This window comes from Uranotaenia lowii, chromosome 2 (assembly GCF_029784155.1).
Source record: "Uranotaenia lowii strain MFRU-FL chromosome 2, ASM2978415v1, whole genome shotgun sequence".
Taxonomy (NCBI): Eukaryota; Metazoa; Arthropoda; class Insecta; order Diptera; family Culicidae; genus Uranotaenia; species Uranotaenia lowii.
Window position 1 is genome coordinate 12,274,988 of NC_073692.1, and position 26,022 is coordinate 12,301,009.

Sequence of the window (26,022 nt, forward strand, 5' to 3'; positions counted from 1 at the left end):
TATTTAATTTTATTTTTTATTTGTCATGTTAGTTACCAGAAAAATCCACAAGGGTATTGAATTTAATTTTCAACTAAGTTAACCATTTAATCCATTGAAAGAGGTAGTTTCAAAAGATGTACTGGAGGTGCTATAAACGTTGTTTTTATTTCATTGATGATTCAAATCAACAGAAATTATTAGATAACGCTACATAAAAAGGCATTCAAAATTCGAGCATTTAATGTTTGAGGAAATAGAAGCATTAGCTCGGTAACGTTCATATCAGTCAATAGACCAAAATAGAAAAAACTTTAGTACTCTGTTTACCTAGAAAATATTTGAGAGAAGCAAACACTCTATGAGTGACTGTTGTTATTTTAGTTAGCAACATCGCGCCAACAATTGGAACTGGTTTTTCGTAAAGTAGTATCAAAAATTAATCGGTTTGAGGAAATTCATAAAAATTATTCAACCCACGCCATTTCAGCAGTAGAAAATGAATCATCAAAGAAATTCAATACTCGTTTACTTTACACGTCAATCTTCATCCTAGGAAAAAACGTCTTAATCATCATCATCTTCGCGCCTGGCTTCTTTTAAAGTGGATTATCAAGCATGCAACAAATTTCCGTATTGACAGTCCCATCGAAATTCGGCTGATTAATAATGCTGAAATGATTGGCACAAAGAAGCGTTTGCATTTCCGTGCCACATTCGTTTTTTGTTTTGCTTGCTTTTAACAGCATCTCTACTGAAGACGATGGTAGAAGATGGACCACGTACTTCCAAAATTCATCCCCAGTGCATTTGAGAAACAGTCCCACCTCTTGAAGTTAAGAAGATAGTCCAGTCGACCTCAATTGGACGAGACTCGAGAGTGATGCATTTTTGAATGTTTTTCTGCTGCCGCTTTATTTGGTAGTTGATTTAATGCGTCACAGAGCAAAGAGATTTCCAAATGCGGAATGCATTAAGCACTTTTACGTGACTCTTTCACAGTTAAGCCGAGGAAGATGTAGGTACTCCCCGAAGCTCTCTGAGTTGATGAACTGTTGTTGGTCAGATTAAACATTGCACGGTAATTATGGTGACAAATTTGGCAATCATGTCCTAACGGGCTCGTAAAGTGTTGACATATTTTTGCTTTTGGTGGTAAATAAGTAGTCAGTTCGAGTACCGAGAAGACGTAAATACTTGAATATGGATTATCGGTTGCTAAACCATTTAAGAATTTGAATTTTTGTCGAAAATTCTAGTCATTTGTCTAAGGAATAAGGAATATTCAAGACCCTGGATAAAAGGTTTTAAATTTCCTGTACTATTTTAAAGCTACATTAGCTTCTACAAATTGGACACTTACTCCATTTTCCTGAATCTTCACCACCACATTGTTGTGCTGATGCTGCTGCTGATTCTGGGCCTGTTGCTGTTGCTGCTGCTGCTGGGCAAGCTGCTGGGACGATTCCAGCAGCTCCTCGAGCCGCTCCTCTTGCCTCAACTGCTGGGCAACCTTGGCCGGCAAGTGCCCCCGATAGCCGCCGCCAGACGCCGCAGCCGCAATCGTTGTGTCCGTATCGGCCGATATGATATAGGCAGGGCCGAGGGCAAAGTTTCCGCCCCCGATCAGCAGATGGCTGCACAGATACAGCAACACCGCCACATTGATCAGGATGCTGCACCGTAGCAGCCAATTCCGACGGGTCAACATTCTGATCAGCTTACTCCGGTGGTCCTTTAGCTGTTTCATACGTTGATGGTTGATGTGTAAGTGTGTTCCTAAGGTAGAAAGCTAACCTTTGTTTTGTGCGTTTCGAAACACTTGCCTTCCTTTGCCAAAAGAAGGGTATCTGATTCGATCCAAAAAGTGGAGAACGTCAGGCAAGATGGTCTCAGCTGATATTGCGATACTAGGTTTTAAGAGAAATTGGGAAGCTTAGATATCTAGAGGAGGACTCGAGGGATAGTTTTGCTTCTGCTTCTGCTTCCAGTTGTCTTTGATGCGTTTCGTGTAAAAATGGTCCTATGGATTACGCCGCCGTCTGGTTTCGATTCTAGTAGGCCGTCGAGCGTTGTTTTGACGTCATTGTAGCGTCCTTCCAGTCGGTGTGCTCTTCGAATTTTACCACCAGTCGGCCTACTGTGATGCAATAAAATACGGTCGTTCTGCTCCTCAGTAGGCATAGATAGGGATTATAAGCTCCTACTATTTAGGTTTATTGTTTGTATTTGTCAATCGATCCGCACTGGTAACGTCACCTGAAATAGGAGAACAAAATGGAATCTTTATTTTTGGTTCAATCGGTACCGAAAAGTTGGAATGAACCGAGACAAAAACAGAAAAGTTGATGGCGGTAAAATTGTCAAGTAATCTTGAAACAAATAACTTGTTTTTCCTTTTAGCAGGGTGGCCGCAGAACCGGGAAAAACCCGGGAATTATAAACCTTACCGGGAAAACCGGGAAAAATACTCAAAGAAGTCAAAATTAGTTTTTGATTCAAATATAACGGATTCAAACTAAAATTTGGAATTGAATATTGTAATTTAATTTTTCGAGTCAAAATACAACAGTTCAAAAAAAAAATTGGAAGAACATCATAAGTTTTGAAATTCAAAAAGCCTCTAATTTTTCTTCAATTACCTGTTAATTGAAAAAAATCACAATTTTACCGGAACTGAGAGTTTAAAACTGTCTTTTGAATGAGATTAATATTCCAAAAGTCACTTATAATTTGTTTATATACCGCAATAACAATTACTAAAAAAAAATCAATCAATCATATGAAAACAAGTAAATCAAAGTTAAATTTTGAATTCAGAACTCTTTGTTGCAAATTTGGAAATGTAAGGAAGCTTCTATGATAATTTTCCAGTGATAGTGATAAATACAAGAGCTAAACACATGACCATTAAATAATTTAAAGGAAAATCTAGAAATCATCTTTACGTACGTCACTTAGTTTATTCTGTAGCTTCAAAACAACAAATAGGAAACTTATGAAACTGTGTTTGAAATGATAGGCAGGACTTTGAAAAGTAAAAACAATAAATAAAACAACAGAAACTTTTACGATTTGAATTGTAAAATCATGATGAGGGAAAAAATCTATATTGAACTTGAGAGAATTTATCCAAAACATGTACCTACTTGATAATAACTTTATATATTGACAACGTTTTCTGTCAAAGTAAAGGTTGGGAAACGGGTGATTTCTGGAATGATCAAGAAGAAACGGATGATCATTAAAATAATGAATTTCGAAATATTTTGTAGCCGTCAATAAAAATATTGGGTCCTAAAAAACAAAAGGTAGAACTATGTTTTTCTATTCTTCAGAAAAAAAAATTCAGAATTAAAAAACAATGAGAAACTAATTCAAATTATTTCCAATGAATGAAAAAAATGTGGCTATATTTAAATTTATGTGAAAATTATGAAAAAAAAAATATACAATATACTCAATATACAATATACTCAATATAATTTTTTTTTTAACCTAAAATACCAATTAAAAATCTGCTGATTAACATAAAAAAGTATTGAAAAAAATAAAAAAAAAAATTTTCTTGATTTTTGATAAGTAGGTTTTGACAAAATTTGCTCGGATATTGCCCGGATTTTGGACGACAATTTTGAAATAAAATTCCCGGATTTTGCCAGGTTTTAAAATAAAAGTAGTATAGTATATCCATACCAAGTGACCATGAAAATGCAACGACCCTCTTCGATTTCGCTCAAAATCAGTAGGGTGACTTATTATAACGTTAATAAAAAAAATCCAAAGTTTTGGGGGAATCGGACCACCCTCCCTAAAATGGCAGCCTCCCCTTTTTTTAAAATTTGGCAATTTTTGCAAAAAAAACTGTTTTTGATTTTTTAATATTTCAAAAACGGTAGAAGCTACAGATAAGATAAGACCATCCCTATAAAGAATATGTTATAAGCTATCAAATGAGTTGATAGAAAATTTTCGGCAGTGTTGCCAAACTAGAAAATTTTGCATTTTTAAATTTAAATTTCAATTATCTCAAAATTCCCCCACTTTTATTTTTGATTTGATGGCGCCAATGGATTCAGCGTGAAATTTTACATAAGAATCACTCATTCACTCAAAACAATATGAGCCGTTTCAGAGATATCAAGTTTTCAAGATGGGAAGTTCGTGAAATTTCACCTTTACGCCAATACATCTTATAAATACGCCTCCGAAAGATGGATCTGCTTCCGCATATACTACAGGGTCCGGCAATTGAACTGCTACATTACTTCAACAGTAATTATTTCGTTGCACACGAAACAGTATTGAACGACCCCTCGTAGCTTTGTTTATATAGTCTAAGCTATCATTGCACAGTGGTGGAGAACATCAATCTAGCTGTGCGAAATTAATAGCGCCCAGGGATGAAGAGATACCGTCAACTGGGGCAACATGCAACAATTTTCAACTTCAATGGCTCCTAAAATCTTAATGCTTACAGATAATAATACCTCTTGTACATCAAAACTTTTAAGGTTGATGGGACACCAAACTGACGTAGTTAGAAAAATTATTGGTTCTAACAATGATTTTTAAATTTACAAAAACATGCAATTTTAACCCTACTAAGAAAAAGGGGTAAGTTGCAACAAACTCTGTAGGGGAGATGGGGGCATAATGGCCACCTTAAGGAAAACGGTTATTTAACCATAGAAAATAGCTATAATATGGAGGTTACATTATTGTTTCGTGTTCAGACACTTGAAAAGCCTATTCCCTAACGGGCTGAAACGTGAAAAACTAGATGAAAACGTTAAAAAATGCATTTTAAAAAATTTTGCCAAAAGCTTAAAACCAGCCACTGTGGAGGCATAATGAGAACCCCCCCTGAGGCAGTATGAGCACCATTAATCAGGGCAAGATGTGCGTTTTCTGCCGGGGAATCTAGCAGCGAATTCAATTCGATGAAGTCAGGTGAGTCGTAGATTCATCAAACAAAGCAATAACAAAATAATCTAGGTCTGTTTGTAGAATACAAACAATTCACGCACACTCATACATTATGTGCTTTGTTCGGAGGATGATGCTACTAGCCGTATAATGTAACAATAAAAAAATCGATCATGAATTGTAAATGGAAAAAAATCACCTCGAACAGAAATCTAACGCTAGTCTTTTGATTACCTCTCCGACACCGATCGTCGGATGAAAACTAGTCAAGGTGTGGCGCTATAAATCAATTTTAATTCGCTGCTAGATTCTACGGCAGAAAATGCTCATTATGCCTCGATAATATGGTGCTCTATATGCCCCTAGTCAACAAATTTAAGTAAAAACGTGTTTTAAAATTGATAAAAGTGAAAAATCAAAAATTTTATGATGGTAAAAATTGAGAAACAATGTGTACATCATGTTGCAGTGCGTACATTATAGATCAAGGTTATTTTAAGATCATAAGAGCTTATTTCGTGGTGCTCAAAAATTATAATATTTTCGTAACTTGAGAACCAACCTAGTTTTTTTTAAATATCTCTGTAAAGATGATAAGGAGATTCCTTTTTTTAATACTATAGGAAGTACAAAACAAATCCTCATGAAAATTTATTTAAGAAAATACGTACTTTCGTAGAAAAGAGTAGTGCTCATTATGCCCTGGGTGCTCGTTATGCCCTCATCTCCCCTAATCAATGAAAAATTAAATGAAAACGATTAAAAATTTAAAGATTTTGATAGATATGCGATGTTATAACGCATAAAGTACAAATTGCAGTAATTTTTGGTTTTGTTCGAATTTTTCTGTGAAAAATGTTTGTAAGAAAAAAGTGTTAATCTGCTGCATACTTTTAGGGGTAAAAAAATACTACAATATATTCTATTATCTTAAATCATGTAAATAAATCTTGGGGTTGATAAAATATTAATGTTAACAAACGCATAATGCAAAACAATCATATTCCAGCATATAGGAACGCGATTTATGAGATTTAGTTCTGATTTGCATTTTGTTGCATTTTGCCCCAGTCAGCTAACTGAATTATAAAAATATTTATTAAAAAATATTAGGTGATTGCTCGAAAAATATATATACACAAACAGTGTTGGTATTGGAAAAGGAAAGCAATATAAAGTTTGTAGGTGATATCATTAAGCCAATCCGCCATACGAGGTAAAAATTTTTACGGCATCGAAAAATGTAAAATTTTGTACATCTATTGCTCGATTTTTTATATTTTTTATGAGAATCAAAAACTTCAAAAAACTCTTTCACGATGTTGAAAACTATGTCATCATTTTTTTTTTTTTTTTGTAAAGAAATGAATCCAACTTAGATGAAATTTCAGGGACTAGAAAGGGAAAATTGATGTTGAAAAACATGCGAAAAAAAATTCGCCTTGTCTCCCGGTGAGACTTGAACCCACATCTTGCGCCTCTCCGGGGCCCATGTATTAACATTCTACTACAGGAGACCAACCTGGCGTATGAATATTATACTGGTTGAGTGTCGATGTCTATCGGAATGAAGGGAATAGTTCTCCCATGTGATCATAATCATTTTTCTTGGTCTATTTCTATTCCCATCTTTTTCATCTTACGGTAGTTGGACTCAAATTTGGATATTTTAGGCACGGCAAGATTTGCATTGCCTTCTCATATACTGCACGGGTTGTCAGTTATGATGAGAAATGATGCGTTTGCCGTATTTGGATATCCAACCAAATTCGGTGTTTGGCACCGCCTTATTTTCTATTTTTAAACTGTGACCCAAAGATGGGTCTTGACTCAAACATTCAGTCAGCGAAACTTTTTTTTTTTTTGTAAAGAAATGAATCCAACTTAGATGAAATTTCAGGGACTAGAAAGGGAAAATTGATGTTGAAAAACATGCGAAAAAAATTCGCCTTGTCTCCCGGTGAGACTTGAACCCACATCTTGCGCCTCTCTTTCTTTACAAAAAAAAAAAAAAAAAAAAAAAAAGAAAAACACGAAAACCAATTGAGGCTGATATTGGTTTCTTGAGAAATATTTCATACCAGCATAAAATTTGAAATGTCTTTTACCCTTTTTTAAAGAATATAAAGTTATCGATACTAGGTTTTTGTTTTATTTACTAAATCTGTTGACTATCGTGAGTGTCCAACACCTGTCACATATACCGTATTTGTTTTCTCCCCTCGTTCAGTGTTTCACCGTACCCGATAAAAACAAACACAAATCGTCGGCAGTGCAATGCTACCTCACTCACTCACACGCTCTCTCGCAACACTAACAAAATTTTCGGGGCACTACCGCCCTATGACAGTGCAACACCAGGTCAAAATCAGTGCAACACTGTCCGTATAAACAAACAGTTTGACAGCATCTAGTAGTGCAACACTCGGCATAAACAAATACGGTAATAGTTACCAATGTGTGATACTTTGAATTTCTTCTTTGAATGAATTTTCAAGTTCAAATGGTTGGTTTCAAATTTTAGTTACACTTCTTAGTAAAAATCCGTTCCAAACACGAGTTAAGGTTTTTGTGTGTCAAGATGTGAGTTTCAATACAATAGGATAACTGAATTGCAAATCGAAATCTACATTTGATTCGATTAGAGAACGTCATATAGAGTCGTAAAATGAATTGTCTTATGCTTATGTCTTGAGAGTGATTGAAGACTAAATTCCGCTGGAGGCAAGCAATTTTCTGACATGTTTGTGGACACTTATTTTCAAACAACTTTTGGGATTAAGTGATTTCCCGGTAAATTTATTTCTTTGTACTGAAAATTCGAATTGAAAAAATCTCTTCATTGGTGGGGGGGGGGATAACACAAGGCCAATTAACAATTTTCCGTGTTGACAAAAGACTGCATATGAGTGTGCTAAATCCAAATATGCAACATGTTTTTTTCTACCGTCTCTAGGTTTTGAAAACATAGGTTATCTTTTGAAAAATCTCTTGGCAAAATATTATAACATGGCTCAATTTAAATGTTTGAGATCAATGATCAACTTTTTCGGAGACCGCAACTTGTTTTGAACTCAGAGAAAAAAAAAGTTACAGAAGTTTTCTTTTAGCTCAATCATCACAGTCCAGTAAAATACGAGAATTTTCAGAATATTTAGAAATAATGTTTAATCAAAATGAATCATAGATATTCAAATTAGAGATGTACCGAATATTCGGTCGGCCGAATATTCGGCGCCGAATATCACCAAAAAACCGTTAAGCCGAATATTCGGCTCACCGAATAGTTGAGCTAAGTATTCGGCCGAATAGGCCGAATATTTATTATTTAAAATTCATACAAATGAAGACTTCTCAAATTTTTCAACTGATGTTGGATAATTTGTTAAATATCCAAAGGTCATGTTGATAAACTTCCAAAATCATCAAATACTTGCAGACCCGAATGACCCGGGTGGTTAAAAGGTCTCTAATAAATTATAATAATAATAATAATCAAATACATGGTTTCAGATAAACATTCTAGATGTATCTGTGTATTTTTCACTGTAGATAGCTTTATACTTTGATTATCGTTTATTCAAATTTTTCTTGATATATCCAGGCTTGCCCATAAACAATTAAAATAATTCGAGAAAAGTGGCCACATATTTTTTTTTAAACTTTCCGGATTTTACCCGGGTTTATTCCGATTTTTTGCTAAATGTAATAAAAAAATCAAGTATCTCTTTGTCAATTTTTTAAATTTTCTATAACAAAACGATTTTTAGAGTAAATTTATTCATTAGATACGGTTTGAACACTGCTATTGTAATTCGATGATAACTTTAAATTTCATGTAATTTAATATCTTTTTCCTCTTGTATGTTTGAGATAATTGTTTAGTTGATGTTCAGATTTTCCCTTTTTTTTACAAGTTTTTCAAAAAAATCGTTCAGACCCGGCCATGTGCATACGTGTCGTAAGAAGTATTGTATGCTTAAAATTAGAGATCATCGTTCTTTTTAACAACTATTTTGAAGATATCTAGCAAAAATTAAACATTGATCTAATTCGAAATAAAAAAAAAGCAATTTCAAAGAGCTGAACACGTGTTTTGTCCCAGATTTCTCTGGAATCCAATCTCTTTTGTGATAAATGTCCTAGAAGCGACAAGCCATGTGATGTCCTTTCAGCAAATCGTGACATTTTCAAAATTTAAGAGACCTCTATTAAAAATCTGATACATCTGGTTGGAAATAATCTACTTAAAAACATGAGGCAGAAGATAGAAGATTTCTAGTACAAATAGCAGTAGAAATAGAAGTATCTCTATTGAAAACTCAACAGAATATTCGACCAAATATTCGGCCGAATATTCGGCCGAATATTCGTTTGGCCGAATAGTTGAAAAGGTCAATATTCGGTATTCGGCCGTTCGCCGAATACCATTATTCGGTACATCTCTAATTCAAATCATATAATCATAAGTCAAATTGATTCGCATTCTTCAACAAATTGTTAATGGAATTAAAATCATCGATAAATTAAATTTCTAAAGCTTGTGGATTGCTTGCAAGCATCATTTCTCTGGAACTAGAATAGCTCGGGAAAATCTTAATCCTTTAACAAATGGAGGGTAATAAATAGATTTGAAATCAGGTTTTGTTTTTGTAGGGTAGTTGTTTTATTTTTCATAGAGGTGTCAGTTATCAATGATCAATTTCACAAAAACTTAGTAATTTGTAAATTTCAAAACGCAAAATTTCCAAAACTAGAGGTTTTATAACATAGTTTCCATAGCTTCAAAAAAGATTATGTAAATTTTTCGCACCTTGTTTGCCCTCTGTTCAACTGAGCTTTGCATAAATCATTTAAGTTAGTTTTTAGTCTAGCTTGATTCAGCAGAAACCTATATAATTTGTCTTCCTGAGAACCTCAGTTAAAAAAATAATTTGAAGAAAAAACAATATTACGTTGAACAAATCACTGTATCTTTTTCAATGATTTGGTATTCACAATTTTTTGCATTACAAATCTTTAAATTTCTTATTTTTATAATATCTCATACTTTGAAATGCTGTTAAAAAATCAACATAACTGTAAATTATAGAGTATGGAACTCATTGTCTGTATTTTGTTCAACCATTTAGATAAGAATTTAAAATTGAGATCGTGATTTTCAAATTTTGTAAAATGAACTTCAAATGATGCAAACCCAATGTTTGATTAATGGTTAAAAAAACACATTCAAAAAGCTAGTTAATAAGTGTAACATATTAAAAATGATAAAATATCACATTTCAATTTTTTTGTTTCCTACCACGGCCAAAATGAGGACTGATTGGTCAAATAGTCCTGTTTTAGAACCATTTTCAAATTTGTTAGGAGTTTTCTTTTAAAAAATTTAGAAAATGTGATGAAAGCCATAAAATAGAATCGAGTTCCTCTAAATGTTCAATGAATAAAATCAATTGAATTAGTTGAAAATTTTTATATATTTTGACGGAATAAGACAATCCAAGCCTTGAACAAACCATGAATTTATGACCGAGAAAACCAGGAAAACCAAGAATTTCAAAATGAAAAAGTTGTGGTCACCCTGTTTAAGGAACATTTCATTTCGATTTTTAATGTGTATCGGCCTTATCGTTGAAAGTGATGTCTTTTCTTGTAAGAATATTTCAAGAAAATGAATTTTTTAAGACGGATAGTAGGTTAGAAGAAATGAAAGATGGTGATGATGAGCAAGTAGAATTTTATTTAGAAGCATTTTCATCACATACCAAATTATTTTTCAACACGGGTCAACTTCTATAAAGTGATAGATACACATTAGTAGGCCAAGGGTGACCTGCTAGACACGAATGGCACAAAGATGATAAAGGGTCGTCGAATTCAACCCCCAAGAGTTTTATTCCGATTTTTTGGACTACCCTAATGTGCATACAAGTTAGAGTCATGAAACAGTTTCAACCTCAAAGATTTTTTATTCCAGAACATTCAGCCCTGCAGTCATTCCTAGGAGATTACTTTTCTTTGAAAAAAAATTAGTTTCTTGAGCTGTTTGACCAGCCTACTACTGTTTATTTATAAAATTTCATACTTACAAAAAAGTACAAAAGGTAGCAAATTCAAATCTTGTGTTCTTAAACTTCCCTCTAAGAAGGGGAACGCGAAGTTCGATCCCAACCAGACTCGAATTCTAGCTCGAAATGGCTGCTGGCACTACAGACTGTGCCCAGTATGGAACATAAATGTTAAAAAAAAAAACTTTCTCCAGGTGCAATGCAATCCATCACTGTCCGGACTCGATGCTGAAATTTTCCGCTTTTTCTTTACTATTCGCTACTTTGGGCTTGAGGGAAGTAAAATAAATACGTTATTTTTTCCTTCGTTCAGAGTGTTGTTCCAGGGGAAACCAGGCTGAATATTAAAGCCTGGTTTCCTGGTTTCCCCATAATTTTCAAACTTTTGGTTTATGAATTTCAATGAAAATTTTTTCTAGATCCCCTTTCAGTTTCTGAAGGTAAAATAGTTTCCTTTTGACAAATATTCCATATAAAAAACGTTTAGCTGTTGCCACACACAAGACGGATGGCTGAGCTAGTCAAAAGTGACATACAGATATCTGCATTTTCTTTAAAAGATGGCGCTCCCCTCCCAGAAGATCGTTTTGTGAAATATGTCTTCCCCATTTATATAGGTATGTAGATACCTATCTAGTTCGCTTCACTTGGTCAGTCTCCTTTCTATGGGTGTCTGACGTTTTCAATCGATGGCTCCTTCGATTGTAAACCGTGAGACTAATTTTGATTGCACGAAACCATGCTGGGGAAAATTAGACCTATCTAGCAAGCAGTCCATTCGCTGGTCGCGATTTAAGAGCCTACTTGGAGTGTAATCGCTCTTTAAGGTGCGATTCTGCGGAAAAGAAAGTCCATCATCATCGAGCTATGAGTGGGTGGATGGGAATCATGATTAAATTTTCTTGTCGCGTAATTGGTTACTGAATAATAAAGCGGTTGATTGGAATCGCTTCATTAGCATTGACTTTGGCGTGATGAATAGGGTGTAAGTTGTAATCTCATTTACTATGAAATGGTAATGAACTTATAACTTTCACGCTTGGTTTCCGAGAATTTTAAAGCCACCGAGAAGAGGATGAAGGACCAATTCCACTAAAAGGAACACTGGTCTCACTCAACTAAAAATGTTGGTTAGATCGTAAAAAAAGTTGCTTTATATTCTTTAAAAAAAAGCTTTTTTTCCAATAGATCAGGTTTATTATTCAGAACTCATTCATCTTTTCGGGAATCTCAGTAAAACTATAATTTATGGTAGGTACCTTTTTCCCCGTGCATCCTGTCTGCTATGCAAATTTGCTTCGAATCAACAACAATCGATTTTTTTTTTTGGCTTCCAACAAGAAGGAAAACAGAAAAAAAAATATTCGCGGAGAAATTAGCCGCATAGCGGAACGTTCCACTTCCATCTCAAGATATGCCAAATTTCCGATGCGCGAACCGGTTCGCGACTCTCTATAATCGGTCACATTTTTTTTTTTTTGTTTTTTCCCTTAAGATGATGGTCATCTCGTGCGGCCTCCTGTGATCGCCTGCTTGACCAATTTGTACCCTAGAATTTTTTTCTCCCATTTAAAATTCGGTTCGATTTTCAAGGAGGGCAAAAAACTATCAGCGTGGTCCAATCGGGGTCACCAAACTCCACATATTCTATCGGGAATTTATCGGGTGAGGATGGCGGGATTCCAATGATCTGCTATGAATCAAACGAATGGCGCTAATTAAAAGCAGAAATGTTAATAGCGTGAACACGTCGGATGTATTCCAAATTTGTTCGAGAAACTTAAACGTTCATACCCTGTTTTTTGTTGACAAATTTTCTGGAGTTGATCACACAACAACATGAAAGAGAATAATAAGCGTATCTCATGTAAGGTTATCGTTATATTGAAATTCGATTTCTAAACCTAGTGCATATAAGATTCCAAAAACTGAATATCAAATTGAATGGGATAGGCGTCAGCAAATAAGAAATCATTTCAAAAGTACAAAATAAATGTTTCTTTAACATTTTTTAATGTTTATCTAGGATATTTTTCTCTGCGTGTACTGTAATCTAAAGAAGATTTCGACGTTTTTTTATATTTTATCTTATTTTTGTCATTTCTGTAAGTTTTGTCATTTTTGTCATTTTTGTAATTTTTGTCATTTTTGTCATTTTTGTCATTTTTTGTCATTTTTGTCATTTTTGTCATTTTTGTCATTTTTGTCATTTTTGTCATTTTTGTCATTTTTGTCATTTTTGTCATTTTTGTCATTTTTGTCATTTTTGTCATTTTTGTCATTTTTGTCATTTTTGTCATTTTTGTCATTTTTGTCATTTTTGTCATTTTTGTCATTTTTGTCATTTTTGTCATTTTTGTCATTTTTGTCATTTTTGTCATTTTTGTCATTTTTGTCATTTTTGTCATTTTTGTCATTTTTGTCATTTTTGTCATTTTTGTCATTTTTGTCATTTTTGTCATTTTTGTCATTTTTGTCATTTTTGTCATTTTTGTCATTTTTGTCATTTTTGTCATTTTTGTCATTTTTGTCATTTTTGTCATTTTTGTCATTTTTGTCATTTTTGTCATTTTTGTCATTTTTGTCATTTTTGTCATTTTTGTCATTTTTGTCATTTTTGTCATTTTTGTCATTTTTGTCATTTTTGTCATTTTTGTCATTTTTGTCATTTTTGTCATTTTTGTCATTTTTGTCATTTTTGTCATTTTTGTCATTTTTGTCATTTTTGTCATTTTTGTCATTTTTGTCAATTTTGTCATTTTTGTCATTTTTGTCATTTTTGTCATTTTTGTCATTTTTGTCATTTTTGTCATTTTTGTCATTTTTGTCAGTTTTGTCATTTTTGTCGTTTTTGTCATTTTTGTCATTTTGTCATTTTTGTCATTTTTGTCATTTTTGTCATTTTTGTCATTTTTGTCATTTTTGTCATTTTTGTCATTTTTGTCATTTTTGTCATTTTTGTCATTTTTGTCATTTTTGTCATTTTTGTCATTTTTGTCATTTTTGTCATTTTTGTCATTTTTGTCATTTTTGTCATTTTTGTCATTTTTGTCATTTTTGTCATTTTTGTCATTTTTGTCATTTTTGTCATTTTTGTCATTTTTGTCATTTTTGTCATTTTTGTCATTTTTGTCATTTTTGTCATTTTTGTCATTTTTGTCATTTTTGTCATTTTTGTCATTTTTGTCATTTTTGTCATTTTTGTCATTTTTGTCATTTTTGTCATTTTTGTCATTTTTGTCTTTTTTGTCATTTTTGTCATTTTTGTCATTTTTGTCATTTTTGTCATTTTTGTCATTTTTGTCATTTTTGTCATTTTTGTCATTTTTGTCATTTTTGTCATTTTTGCCAATTTTGTCATTTTTGTCATTTTTGTCATTTTTGCCATTTTTGTCATTTTTGTCATTTTTGTCATTTTTGTCATTTTTGTCATTTTTGTCATTTTTGTCATTTTTGTCATTTTTGTCATTTTTGTCATTTTTGTCATTTTTGTCATTTTTGTCATTTTTGTCATTTTTGTCATTTTTGTCATTTTTGTCATTTTTGTCATTTTTGTCATTTTTGTCATTTTTCATTTTTGTCATTTTTGTCATTTTTGTCATTTTTGTCATTTTTGTCATTTTTGTCATTTTTGTCATTTTTGTCATTTTTGTCATTTTTGTCATTTTTGTCATTTTTGTCATTTTTGTCATTTTTGTCATTTTTGTCATTTTTGTCATTTTTGTCATTTTTGTCATTTTTGTCATTTTTGTCATTTTTGTCATTTTTGTCATTTTTGTCATTTTTGTCATTTTTGTCATTTTTGTCATTTTTGTCATTTTTGTCATTTTTGTCATTTTTGTCATTTTTGTCATTTTTGTCATTTTTGTCATTTTTGTCATTTTTGTCATTTTTGTCATTTTTGTCATTTTTGTCATTTTTGTCAATTTTGTCATTTTTGTCATTTTTGTCATTTTTCTTTTTTTTCATTTTTGTCATTCTTGTCATTTTTGTCATTTTTGTCATTTTTGTCATTTTTGTCATTTTTGTCATTTTTGTCATTTTTGTCATTTTTGTCATTTTTGTCATTTTTGTCATTTTTGTCATTTTTGTCATTTTTGTCATTTTTGTCATTTTTGTCATTTTTGTCATTTTTGTCATTTTTGTCATTTTTGTCATTTTTGTCATTTTTGTCATTTTTGTCATTTTTGTCATTTTTGTCATTTTTGTCATTTTTGTCATTTTTGTCATTTTTGTCATTTTTGTCATTTTTGTCATTTTTGTCATTTTTGTCATTTTTGTCATTTTTGTCATTTTTGTCATTTTTGTCATTTTTGTCATTTTTGTCATTTTTGTCATTTTTGTCATTTTTGTCATTTTTGTCATTTTTGTCATTTTTGTCATTTTTGTCATTTTTGTCATTTTTGTCATTTTTGTCATTTTTGTCATTTTTGTCATTTTTGTCATTTTTGTCATTTTTGTCATTTTTGTCATTTTTGTCATTTTTGTCATTTTTGTCATTTTTGTCATTTTTGTCATTTTTGTCATTTTTGTCATTTTTGTCATTTTTGTCATTTTTGTCATTTTTGTCATTTTTGTCATTTTTGTCATTTTTGTCATTTTTGTCATTTTTGTCATTTTTGTCATTTTTGTCATTTTTGTCATTTTTGTCATTTTTGTCATTTTTGTCATTTTTGTCATTTTTGTCATTTTTGTCATTTTTGTCATTTTTGTCATTTTTGTCATTTTTGTCATTTTTGTCATTTTTGTCATTTTTGTCATTTTTGTCATTTTTGTCATTTTTGTCATTTTTGTCATTTTTGTCATTTTTGTCATTTTTGTCATTTTTGTCATTTTTGTCATTTTTGTCATTTTTGTCATTTTTGTCATTTTTGTCATTTTTGTCATTTTTGTCATTTTTGTCATTTTTGTCATTTTTGTCATTTTTGTCATTTTTGTCATTTTTGTCATTTTTGTCATTTTTGTCATTTTTGTCATTTTTGTCATTTTTGTCATTTTTGTCATTTTTGTCATTTTTGTCATTTTTGTCATTTTTGTCATTTTTGTCATTTTTGTCATTTTTGTCATTTTTGTCATTTTTGTCATTTTTGTCATTTTTGTCATTTTTGTCATTTTTGTCATTTTTGTCATTTTTGTCATTTTTGTCATTTTTGTCATTTTTGTCATTTTTGTCATTTTTGTCATTTTTGTCATTTTTGTCATTTTTGTCATTTTTGTCATTTTTGTCATTTTTGTCATTTTTGTCATTTTTGTCATTTTTGTCATTTTTGTCATTTTTGTCATTTTTGTCATTTTTGTCATTTTTGTCATTTTTGTCATTTTTGTCATTTTTGTCATTTTTGTCATTTTTGTCATTTTTGTCATTTTTGTCATTTTTGTCATTTTTGTCATTTTTGTCATTTTTGTCATTTTTGTCATTTTTGTCATTTTTGTCATTTTTGTCATTTTTGTCATTTTTGTCATTTTTGTCATTTTTGTCATTTTTGTCATTTTTGTCATTTTTGTCATTTTTGTCATTTTTGTCATTTTTGTCATTTTGTCATTTTTGTCATTTTTGTCATTTTTGTCATTTTTGTCATTTTTGTCATTTTTGTCATTTTTGTCATTTTTGTCATTTTTGTCATTTTTGTCATTTTTGTCATTTTTGTCATTTTTGTCATTTTTGTCATTTTTGTCATTTTTGTCATTTTTGTCATTTTTGTCATTTTTGTCATTTTTGTCATTTTTGTCATTTTTGTCATTTTTGTCATTTTTGTCATTTTTGTCATTTTTGTCATTTTTGTCATTTTTGTCATTTTTGTCATTTTTGTCATTTTTGTCATTTTTGTCATTTTTGTCATTTTTGTCATTTTTGTCATTTTTGTCATTTTTGTCATTTTTGTCATTTTTGTCATTTTTGTCATTTTTGTCATTTTTGTCATTTTTGTCATTTTTGTCATTTTTGTCATTTTTGTCATTTTTGTCATTTTTGTCATTTTTGTCATTTTTGTCATTTTTGTCATTTTTGTCATTTTTGTCATTTTTGTCATTTTTGTCATTTTTGTCATTTTTGTCATTTTTGTCATTTTTGTCATTTTTGTCATTTTTGTCATTTTTGTCATTTTTGTCATTTTTGTCATTTTTGTCATTTTTGTCATTTTTGTCATTTTTGTCATTTTTGTCATTTTTGTCATTTTTGTCATTTTTGTCATTTTTGTCATTTTTGTCATTTTCGTCATTTTTGAAATTTTTGTCATTTTTGTCATTTTTGGCATTTTTGTCATTTTTGGCATTTTTGGCATTTTTGTCATTTTTGTCATTTTTGTCATTTTTGTCATTTTTGTCATTTTTGTCATTTTGTCATTTTTGTCATTTTTGTCATTTTTGTCATTTTTTGTCATTTTTGCCATTTTTGTCATTTTTGTCAGTTTTGTCATTTTGTCATTTTTGTCATTTTTGTCATTTTTGTCATTTTTGTCATTTTTGTCATTTTTGTCATTTTTGTCATTTTTGTCATTTTTGTCATTTTTGTCATTTTTGTCATTTTTGTCATTTTTGTCATTTTTGTCATTTTTGTCATTTTTGTCATTTTGTCATTTTTGTCATTTTTGTCATTTTTGTCATTTTTGTCATTTTTGTCATTTTTGTCATTTTTGTCATTTTTGTCATTTTTGTCATTTTTGTCATTTTTGTCATTTTTGTCATTTTTGTCATTTTTGTCATTTTTGTCATTTTTGTCATTTTAATTTTTTGTTATTTCTTTATTTTTTTCATTTTTGCCATCTCAACCTCCACAGGCTATCAAAATTTTGTGCTAGACGACAAGCCTACTACGTCTGATTTGTGCTTTATTTTCTTCATACACACTACTGGAAAAATGCCTCAAGAAGGAACATTTTTCCCCTAAGTAAATTTCCATGTTGGTTTCCATACCCCTGTTTCCCACAGGTGATGGCATTGGCGTTCTGAGGTTTGCCGGCGAGCCTTTAAGCCATTCAGTCAGGCAGAAGTTCATTCATGTGTCACAATAAATTTTCCTCCCAAAATCCGATTCACAACTAGCGAATCTGATCGGGGCGAAACCCAAAGTGTTTTGGTAGGGTAAGACAAACGACGGAATCGAATGAATCACGTACATACACGATTATTATCGGCTTAAATCGACGCCGTGTGAGACTAATGAAATGATGCACGTTTTAGAAGCGATTGATTGACTCGGGAGCTCGAAACGACACAAGGGAGAAATTACTTCATAAAAATCAGATTGGAATCCAGTAGAATTGAGATTTTAAAGATGTTCTATTTAACCTAACAATTTTAGAAAAAATACTCACCACCAAATACAGCTTATCATAGCACTCGCTTTCCACCTCAACGCCTGCTGCTGCAACTTCACCAAAACCACCTCCAGAACACACGATTCGAAAAACCAACGACCATTAGCGAAAATGGCCTACTTGGTTGCCCTTTGAGGGCGCATCTTCACCTGGCCGAATTCAATCAGCGCGAACCGAAAAATGCCCAAACACCCAGCGACAGTGGCATACAAAAATGGTCCGGATTCTGGGAAAGAACAAAATGAAAAAAAAATTCAATTAGTGAATGTGTATTTTTAATTTTTTTTTAAATTAATATTTCATCTGCCTCTACATGTTTGTTGCATCAACAATGCGGAGAAACGATAAGAAGCTAAGCCGCGGGCATGATATGTTCTGCTTTCTGTTATTTATGGTTTGGATCTCCCCAAAACGAGTGGCTTACGCACGTGCTGACATTTGTCTTGTGATAACAGCAGGTTTGGGTTTCGTCAGCATATGCTGGACATGAAAATTCTGGGAAATTAATCAGACGTCAAGCAAATGTTTGTGAGCGAAAAAAGTCACCCTGGAAAGATAATTTTCAACAAATTTTAAGAACACGAACAACAACATTAAGATTTGTGAACGACGACCATTTGACATGGTTTGCATGGTTCTTGAGTCAATATTATTTTTACCCTCAAAAATACTGAAAAGATGATTATGACTTACGAAGTTCATTTGTGTGTGTAATTTTATAAACCCTGGCTGCGTCATTCAGATACTAAAGCTCGGTGGCGATTCGCGATTGTCAAAATTGTCAAAATTATCCAAAATTGTCAAAACAGTCAAAAATGTCAAAATAGTCAAAATTGTCAAAATTGTCAAAATTGTCAAAATTGTCAAAATTGTCAAAATTGTCAAAATTGTCAAAAATGTCAAAATTGTCAAAATTGTCAAAATTGTCAAAATTGTCAAATTGTCAAAATTGTCAAAATTGTCAAAATTGTCAAAATTGTCAAAGTTGTCAAAAATTGTCAAAATTGTCAAAATTGTCAAAATTGTCAAAATTTTCAAAATTGTCAAAATTGTAAAAATTGTAAAAATGGTTAAAGTTGTGAAAAATGTCAAAAATGTCAAAAATGTCAAAAATGTCAAAAATGTCAAAAATGTCAAAAATGTCAAAAATGTCAAAATTGTCAAAATTGTCAAAATTGTCAAAATTGTGAAAATTGTCAAAATTGTCAAAATTGTCAAAATTGTCAAAATTGTCAAAATTGTCGAAATTGTCAAAATTGTTTTTATCGTCTTTATCGTCTTAATCGTCTTTTTCGTCTTTATCGTCTTTATCGTCTTCATCGTCTTTATCGTCTTTATCGTCTTTGTCGTTTTTATCGTCTTTATCGTCTTTATCGTTTTTATCGCCTCCAGTTCGAATTTGTTTAGTTTTTTTCAGGAGTTTTAAGAGACAATTGCGAAATTTTCCGCCCAGTCAATGAATTACCTATGCATTGGATTACAAGGGTTTTGAAATCAACCCACCATGCATAATCGTACAATGTACATGCAAATTCGATTTTCCGGGATAACTCTTCCCGTAAAAACTTCCTTCGGGGAAATCGTCGTGTCGTTGGTCCGGGACTCGTCTCCCCGGAAAAGGTCAAAAGTGCGTCGCTAACCATCGGCATGAAAAAAAACCCCTATCGGAACATGTGTCAGTTTTCACACAAGTCATCCATTTTTCCATCCAAAGCCGTCTGGTTGCAAAAGTTTTCGCAGCTCTGGGGGAGGTTGTGGAATCGTAATTTACACTCCATCCTTCTCACCTTTGGCGCATTTAGGGTGATTTATGGATCGGAGGGTTGCAAAACTTTTGGCCGAACTCGAACTCGGGGCTGCATTCGGTTGGTTTTTCCTAGAACTGGCTGGACCACAGCTCTCCAAACCAGTATGCCGCAAATTCTAGAGAGCCTGCCTCACTTTCCACGTACCAGACATTACAGGGACAGGACTCCTGAAGGAGTAAATCTCCCGAGAAGGGGATTTTAATTTGAGTTGTCGAACCCTATTCCGAGTTTTTAAAACGTTGGAATGATTCATCGAAGAAATAATCTGTAAATTTAAACTAACACTTTTCTGGTAACAATATTCCCAAAATTACGCTTTGATTGATAAAGAATCCTTGAAAAAGATCAGTGAAATTTCGAAACGTGAAAAATTGTATTTTTTATTTTTCCAGAAATAGTTGAACCATTCTGTTCCCTTCATGAGCAAACAAGGACGTTTGCCGATCTAATTTCAAACCCCTTGTTGTACATTGTATATTGATGGGTGTGAGGGCGTTGGATTAATTTTGAACATACAAACGGACCAATTTCCTACTCGTATGGAAATCAACCTGGAAACTGACAAAACCGGACCGAACTTCATTCATTTGGTTACATGGAGGGTGGATTAATTGTTGAAAGTACAAGTGCGCCCCAGAGTTTGGCCTCGCTCGGTTGTTTTCCGAAAGGGTATTTCTTCCTCTTCTTTCTTGTTTTTCCTGGTGCTCCCTAATGTCTGTCCTGTCCTGTTGTTGTTTGGAAAAGTACACAACATCAATTGCTGTTATCTTATTTTGTTGCTGCTGCAGTTGCTGATATTGTTGGCATGAGCCGGTAAAAAAGTGTCATTCAGCGGGTAGGCACTCAACTAGATTGGAATCGATTGTTGTGCATCTTATAAAAGGGACTTGGTCGTGTCGATTGGACTCATACTGAATGAAGCTGCAGAGTACCAACTTTAAGTAGTATACATGTTTATTTGAAACGTATAAAAAAATCTTTCTGAATGAATTATTTTGCAGAAAATATTTTATAACTGCCTAATAAAATACCTACTACAAAAATGTTTTATCAAAGAAATTATTGTCAAAATTGATTATCGAAATACCAACTTCCTCCGTAGACAAAAGGGGTGATCATTTCGCCTTGGGTACCCAAGGGTAAACTTTATTGGATCATTTGAACTCGCCCACAAAACAAACGTTACCGGAGCCTTAATTTTAGCTTGTAATGGCACAGTCTACTACAATTTCGACATTTGTATTCTGAACTCTTCTAATTCTGTAAAACGACAAAGCAAGCCGGTTAATTTCGTCTTCTGTTTGTACCTTCCTAAATTGAGTGCTCTCCGATGACCCCGTCAAAGTAGGCTGCTAGTTCAATGAATATATTGATCCACACCTGACCAGGTCATTGAAGAGCTGAAAGCCTGGAAGACGATTTTTAACAGACAACAGGGTCAGCGGCCATTGGACATGCTCAACACATGTATGTATTTATGTATGTTTACGGTCGTTGTTGATGTTGATTTTAGTCGGTTGAAATCGTTGTTGACCACGTGCGTTCCCCCCTCTTCTAGCCGGAGAGCTTTCAAACTTTTCCAAGCTCCGTCGATTACACCTGGACACGGAACCGAGGTCCGAGCCCAAATGACCGGAGATAATTGAACCGACGAATTTGTGTTTAGATGTTCCTCTAGCTTGCCGCTTCGTTTAGCCATTGAGGTACATTATTGTCATTTCTCAGATCACAAAATAGAAAGGTTATTTTAGGTATCGAGTTACTGTCAGCACGTTTTTCCATGATGGCCAATGGGCATTTGTTGCTGAGCTGCCTGAGCTCGATGTCAGTTGGAAAATTGTCGATAATGAGACTTTTCTCCTCTTCCTGCTGCCACTTTCAGCACCCGATCCATTCCATCACTGATTGAAGTCTAGCTATTTGTGCCAACAAACGATTTGTTCAATTGGAGGTCCACAATTGTTCACGGGCTTGATATTCTAAAACGGGCGGTGTAATTTGTGACAGATTTAAAATTAAACGGAAGTCGGTAATTTCGATTGTGTGACGGGCAGTTGGCTTCTGATCAATTTCAAACATTCTTATGGTATTTGACTTCAACCAATTAATTGATTTAAATGTTTGAACAATTTTGAAGTTGTTGTTTGAAATTTTAAATTTGTCAATACTGTTTGACATAGTTATGAGTTCCACATTAAGGTGTCACAATTAACATTAGTCAAATGAAAAATGGTCCAACTTAAGTGAGTGAAACCTAGTCGCTAAGCTATGTACATGTGTGTCTAATTGTGCGAACCACTTAACGCGGCTCAATATCTTGTAGTCGGGGTTAATGCTCATGACCGTGTCTTTGATGTTGTTGCCGTTTGATGAAGTTATTGTTGCAGAAACAATGTGGGAGGTAAGTTTTTTGGACACGTCATAGCCACTTTAGCATAGTTCACACCTTCCGATTGTAATGAGCTTACTGATTAGTTGTCTGACGTTAAGGCATTTATTAACTCCTCTATAACTGGCTGGAAGCAAAATAATTTGAGTTTGCAAAATAATTGCTCAAGACTCTGACTCAAATCACCTCAAGTCTGACATCTGTAACATGAAACCTGAAATCTTGTCATTTTTGTAATTTTTGTAATTTTGTAATTTTTGAAATGTTTGACATTTTGGTCATTTATTGTCAATTTTGTCAATTTTGTCATTTTTGTAATTTTTTTTCAATTTTGTCAATTTATAAATTTAATCAATTTTACCAAATTTTGTCAATTTTTTTCAATTTTGTCAATTTTGACAATTTTTTCAATTTTTCTTAATTTATCAATAAAATCAATTTTATCAATTTTATCATTTTTATAAATTTTGTCAATTTCGTCAATTTTGTCAATTTTGTCAATTTTGTCAATTTTGTCAATTATGTCATTTTTGTCATTTTTGTCATTTTTGTCAATTTTGTCAAATTTGTCAATTTTGTCAATTTTGTCAATTTTGTCAATTTTGTCAATTTTGTCAATTTTGTCAGTTTTGTCAATTTTGTCAATTCTGTCAATTTTGTCAATTTTGTCAATTTAGTCAATTTTGTCAATTTAGTCAATTTTGTCAATTTTGTCAATTTTGTCAATTTTGTCAATTTGTCAATTTTGTCAATTTTGTCAATTTTGTCAATTTTGTCAATTTTGTCAATTTTGTCATTTTTGTCAATTTTGTCAATTTTGTCAATTTTGTCAATTTTGTTAATTTTGTCAATTTTGTCAATTTTGTCAATTTTGTCAATTTTGTCAATTTTGTCAATTTTGTCAATTTTGTCAATTTTGTCAATTTTGTCAATTTTGTCAATTTTGTCAATTTTGTCAATTTTGTCAATTTTGTCAATTTTGTCAATTTTGTCAATTTTGTCAATTTTGTCAATTTTGTCAATTTTGTCAATTTTGTCAATTTTGTCAATTTTGTCAATTTTGTCAATTTTGTCAATTTTGTCAATTTTGTCAATTTTGTCAATTTTGTCAATTTTGTCAATTTTGTCAATTTTGTCAATTTTGTCAATTTTGTCAATTTTGTCAATTTTGTTAATTTTGTCAATTTTGTCAATTTTGTCAATTTTGTCAATTTTGTCAATTTTGTCAATTTTGTCAATTTTGTCAATTTTGTCAATTTTGTCAATTTTGTCAATTTTGTCAATTTTGTCAATTTTGTCAATTTTGTCAATTTTGTCAATTATGTCAATTGTGTCAATTTTGTCAATTTTGTCAATTTTATCAATTTTGTCAATTTTGTCAATTTTGTCAATTTTGTCAATTTTGTCAATTTTGTCAATTTTGTCAATTTTGTCAATTTTGTCAATTTTGTCAATTTTGTCAATTTTGTCAATTTTGTCAATTTTGTCAATTTTGTCAATTTTGTCAATTTTGTCAATTTTGTCAATTTTGTCAATTTTGTCAATTTTGTCAATTTTGTCAATTTTGTCAATTTTGTCAATTTTGTCAATTTTGTCAATTTTGTCAATTTTGTCAATTTTGTCAATTTTGTCAATTTTGTCAATTTTGTCAATTTTGTCAATTTTGTCAATTTTGTCAATTTTGTCAATTTTGTCAATTTTGTCAATTTTGTCAATTTTGTCAATTTTGTCAATTTTTTCAATTTTGTCAATTTTGTCAATTTTGTCAATTTTGTCAATTTTGTCAATTTTGTCAATTTTGTCAATTTTGTCAATTTTGTCAATTTTGTCAATTTTGTCAATTTTGTCAATTTTGTCAATTTTGTCAATTTTGTCAATTTTGTCAATTTTGTTAATTTTGTCAATTTTGTCAATTTTGTCAATTTTGTCAATTTTGTCAATTTTGTCAATTTTGTCAATTTTGTCAATTTTGTCAATTTTGTCAATTTTGTCAATTTTGTCAATTTTGTCAATTTTGTCAATTTTGTCAATTTTGTCAATTTTGTCAATTTTGTCAATTTTGTCAATTTTGTCAATTTTGTCAATTTTGTCAATTTTGTCAATTTTGTCAATTTTGTCAATTTTGTCAATTTTGTCAATTTTGTCAATTTTGTCAATTTTGTCAATTTTGTCAATTTTGTCAATTTTGTCAATTTTGTCAATTTTGTCAATTTTGTCAATTTTGTCAATTTTGTCAATTTTGTCAATTTTGTCAATTTTGTCAATTTTGTCAATTTTGTCAATTTTGTCAATTTTGTCAATTTTGTCAATTTTGTCAATTTTGTCAATTTTGTCAATTTTGTAAATTTTGTCAACTTTGTCAATTTTGTTAATTTTGTTAATTTTGTCAATTTTGTCAATTTTGTCAATTTGTCAAATTTGACAATTTTGTCAATTTAGTCAATTTAGTCAATTTGTTCAATTTGTTCAATTTTATCAATTTTGTCAATTTTGTCAATTTTGTCAATTTTGTCAATTTTGTCAATTTCAACAATTTTGTCCTTTTTTTCATTTTTTTCAATTTTGTTTATTATGTCAATTTTGTCAATTTTGTCAATTTTGTCAATTTTGTCAATTTTGTCAATTTTGTTAATTTTGTCAATTTTGTCAATTTTGTAAATTTTGTCAACTTTGTCAATTTTGTTAATTTTGTTAATTTTGTCAATTTTGTCAATTTTGTCAATTTGTCAAATTTGACAATTTTGTCAATTTAGTCAATTTTGTCAATTTTGTCAATTTTGTCAATTTTGTCAATTTTGTCAATTTTGTCAATTTTGTCAATTTTGTCAATTTTGTCAATTTTGTCAATTTTGTCAATTTTGTCAATTTTGTCAATTTTGTCAATTTTGTCAATTTTGTCAATTTTGTCAATTTTGTCAATTTTGTCAATTTTGCAATTATTTTCAATTTTGTCAATTTTTTCAATTTTGTCAATTTTGTCAATTTTGTCAATTTCAACAATTTTGTCATTTTTTTCATTTTTTTCAATTTTGTTTATTTTGTCAATTTTGTCAATTTTGTCAATTTTGTCAATTTTGTCAATTTTGTCAATTTTGTCAATTTTGTCAATTTTGTCAATTTTGTCAATTTTGTCAATTTTGTCAATTTTGTCAATTTTGTCAATTTTGTCAATTTTGTCAATTTTGTCAATTTTGTCAATTTTGTCAATTTTGTCAATTTTGTCAATTTTGTCAATTTTGTCAATTTTGTCAATTTTGTCAATTTTGTCAATTTTGTCAATTTTGTCAATTTTGTCAATTTTGTCAATTTTGTCAATTTTGTCAATTTTGTCAATTTTGTCAATTTTGTCAATTTTGTAAATTTTTTAAACTTTGTCAATTTTGTCAATTTTGTCAATTTTGTCAATTTTGTCAATTTTGTCAATTTTGTCAATTTTGTCAATTTGTCAATTTTGTCAATTTTGTAATTTTTTCAATTTTGTCAATTTTGTCAATTTTGTCAATTTTGTCAATTTTGTCAATTTTGTCAATTTT

At 31.2% G+C, this 26,022-nt stretch overlaps 1 protein-coding gene across 7 annotated transcripts in view; it reads right to left on the reverse strand.

Annotated features, from left to right (window-relative positions):
• LOC129743830 (beta-1,4-glucuronyltransferase 1-like) overlaps positions 1–26,022 on the reverse strand; it is a 202,433-nt gene that overhangs the window by 15,679 nt on the left and 160,732 nt on the right. For 6 of the 7 annotated variants that reach the window (XM_055736030.1, XM_055736033.1, XM_055736032.1 and 3 more), the window contains 2 exons: positions 18,290–18,518; positions 1,343–2,238 (listed from right to left, as the gene is read on the reverse strand). In XM_055736030.1, coding sequence (XP_055592005.1) covers positions 1,343–1,729 — 387 coding nt within the window. In that variant the 5' untranslated portion in view covers positions 1,730–2,238; positions 18,290–18,518. Of the gene's footprint in view, positions 1–1,342; positions 2,239–3,128; positions 3,148–18,289; positions 18,519–26,022 lie in introns of those variants that run through there. The other variant, XM_055736035.1, reaches the window with a different exon arrangement.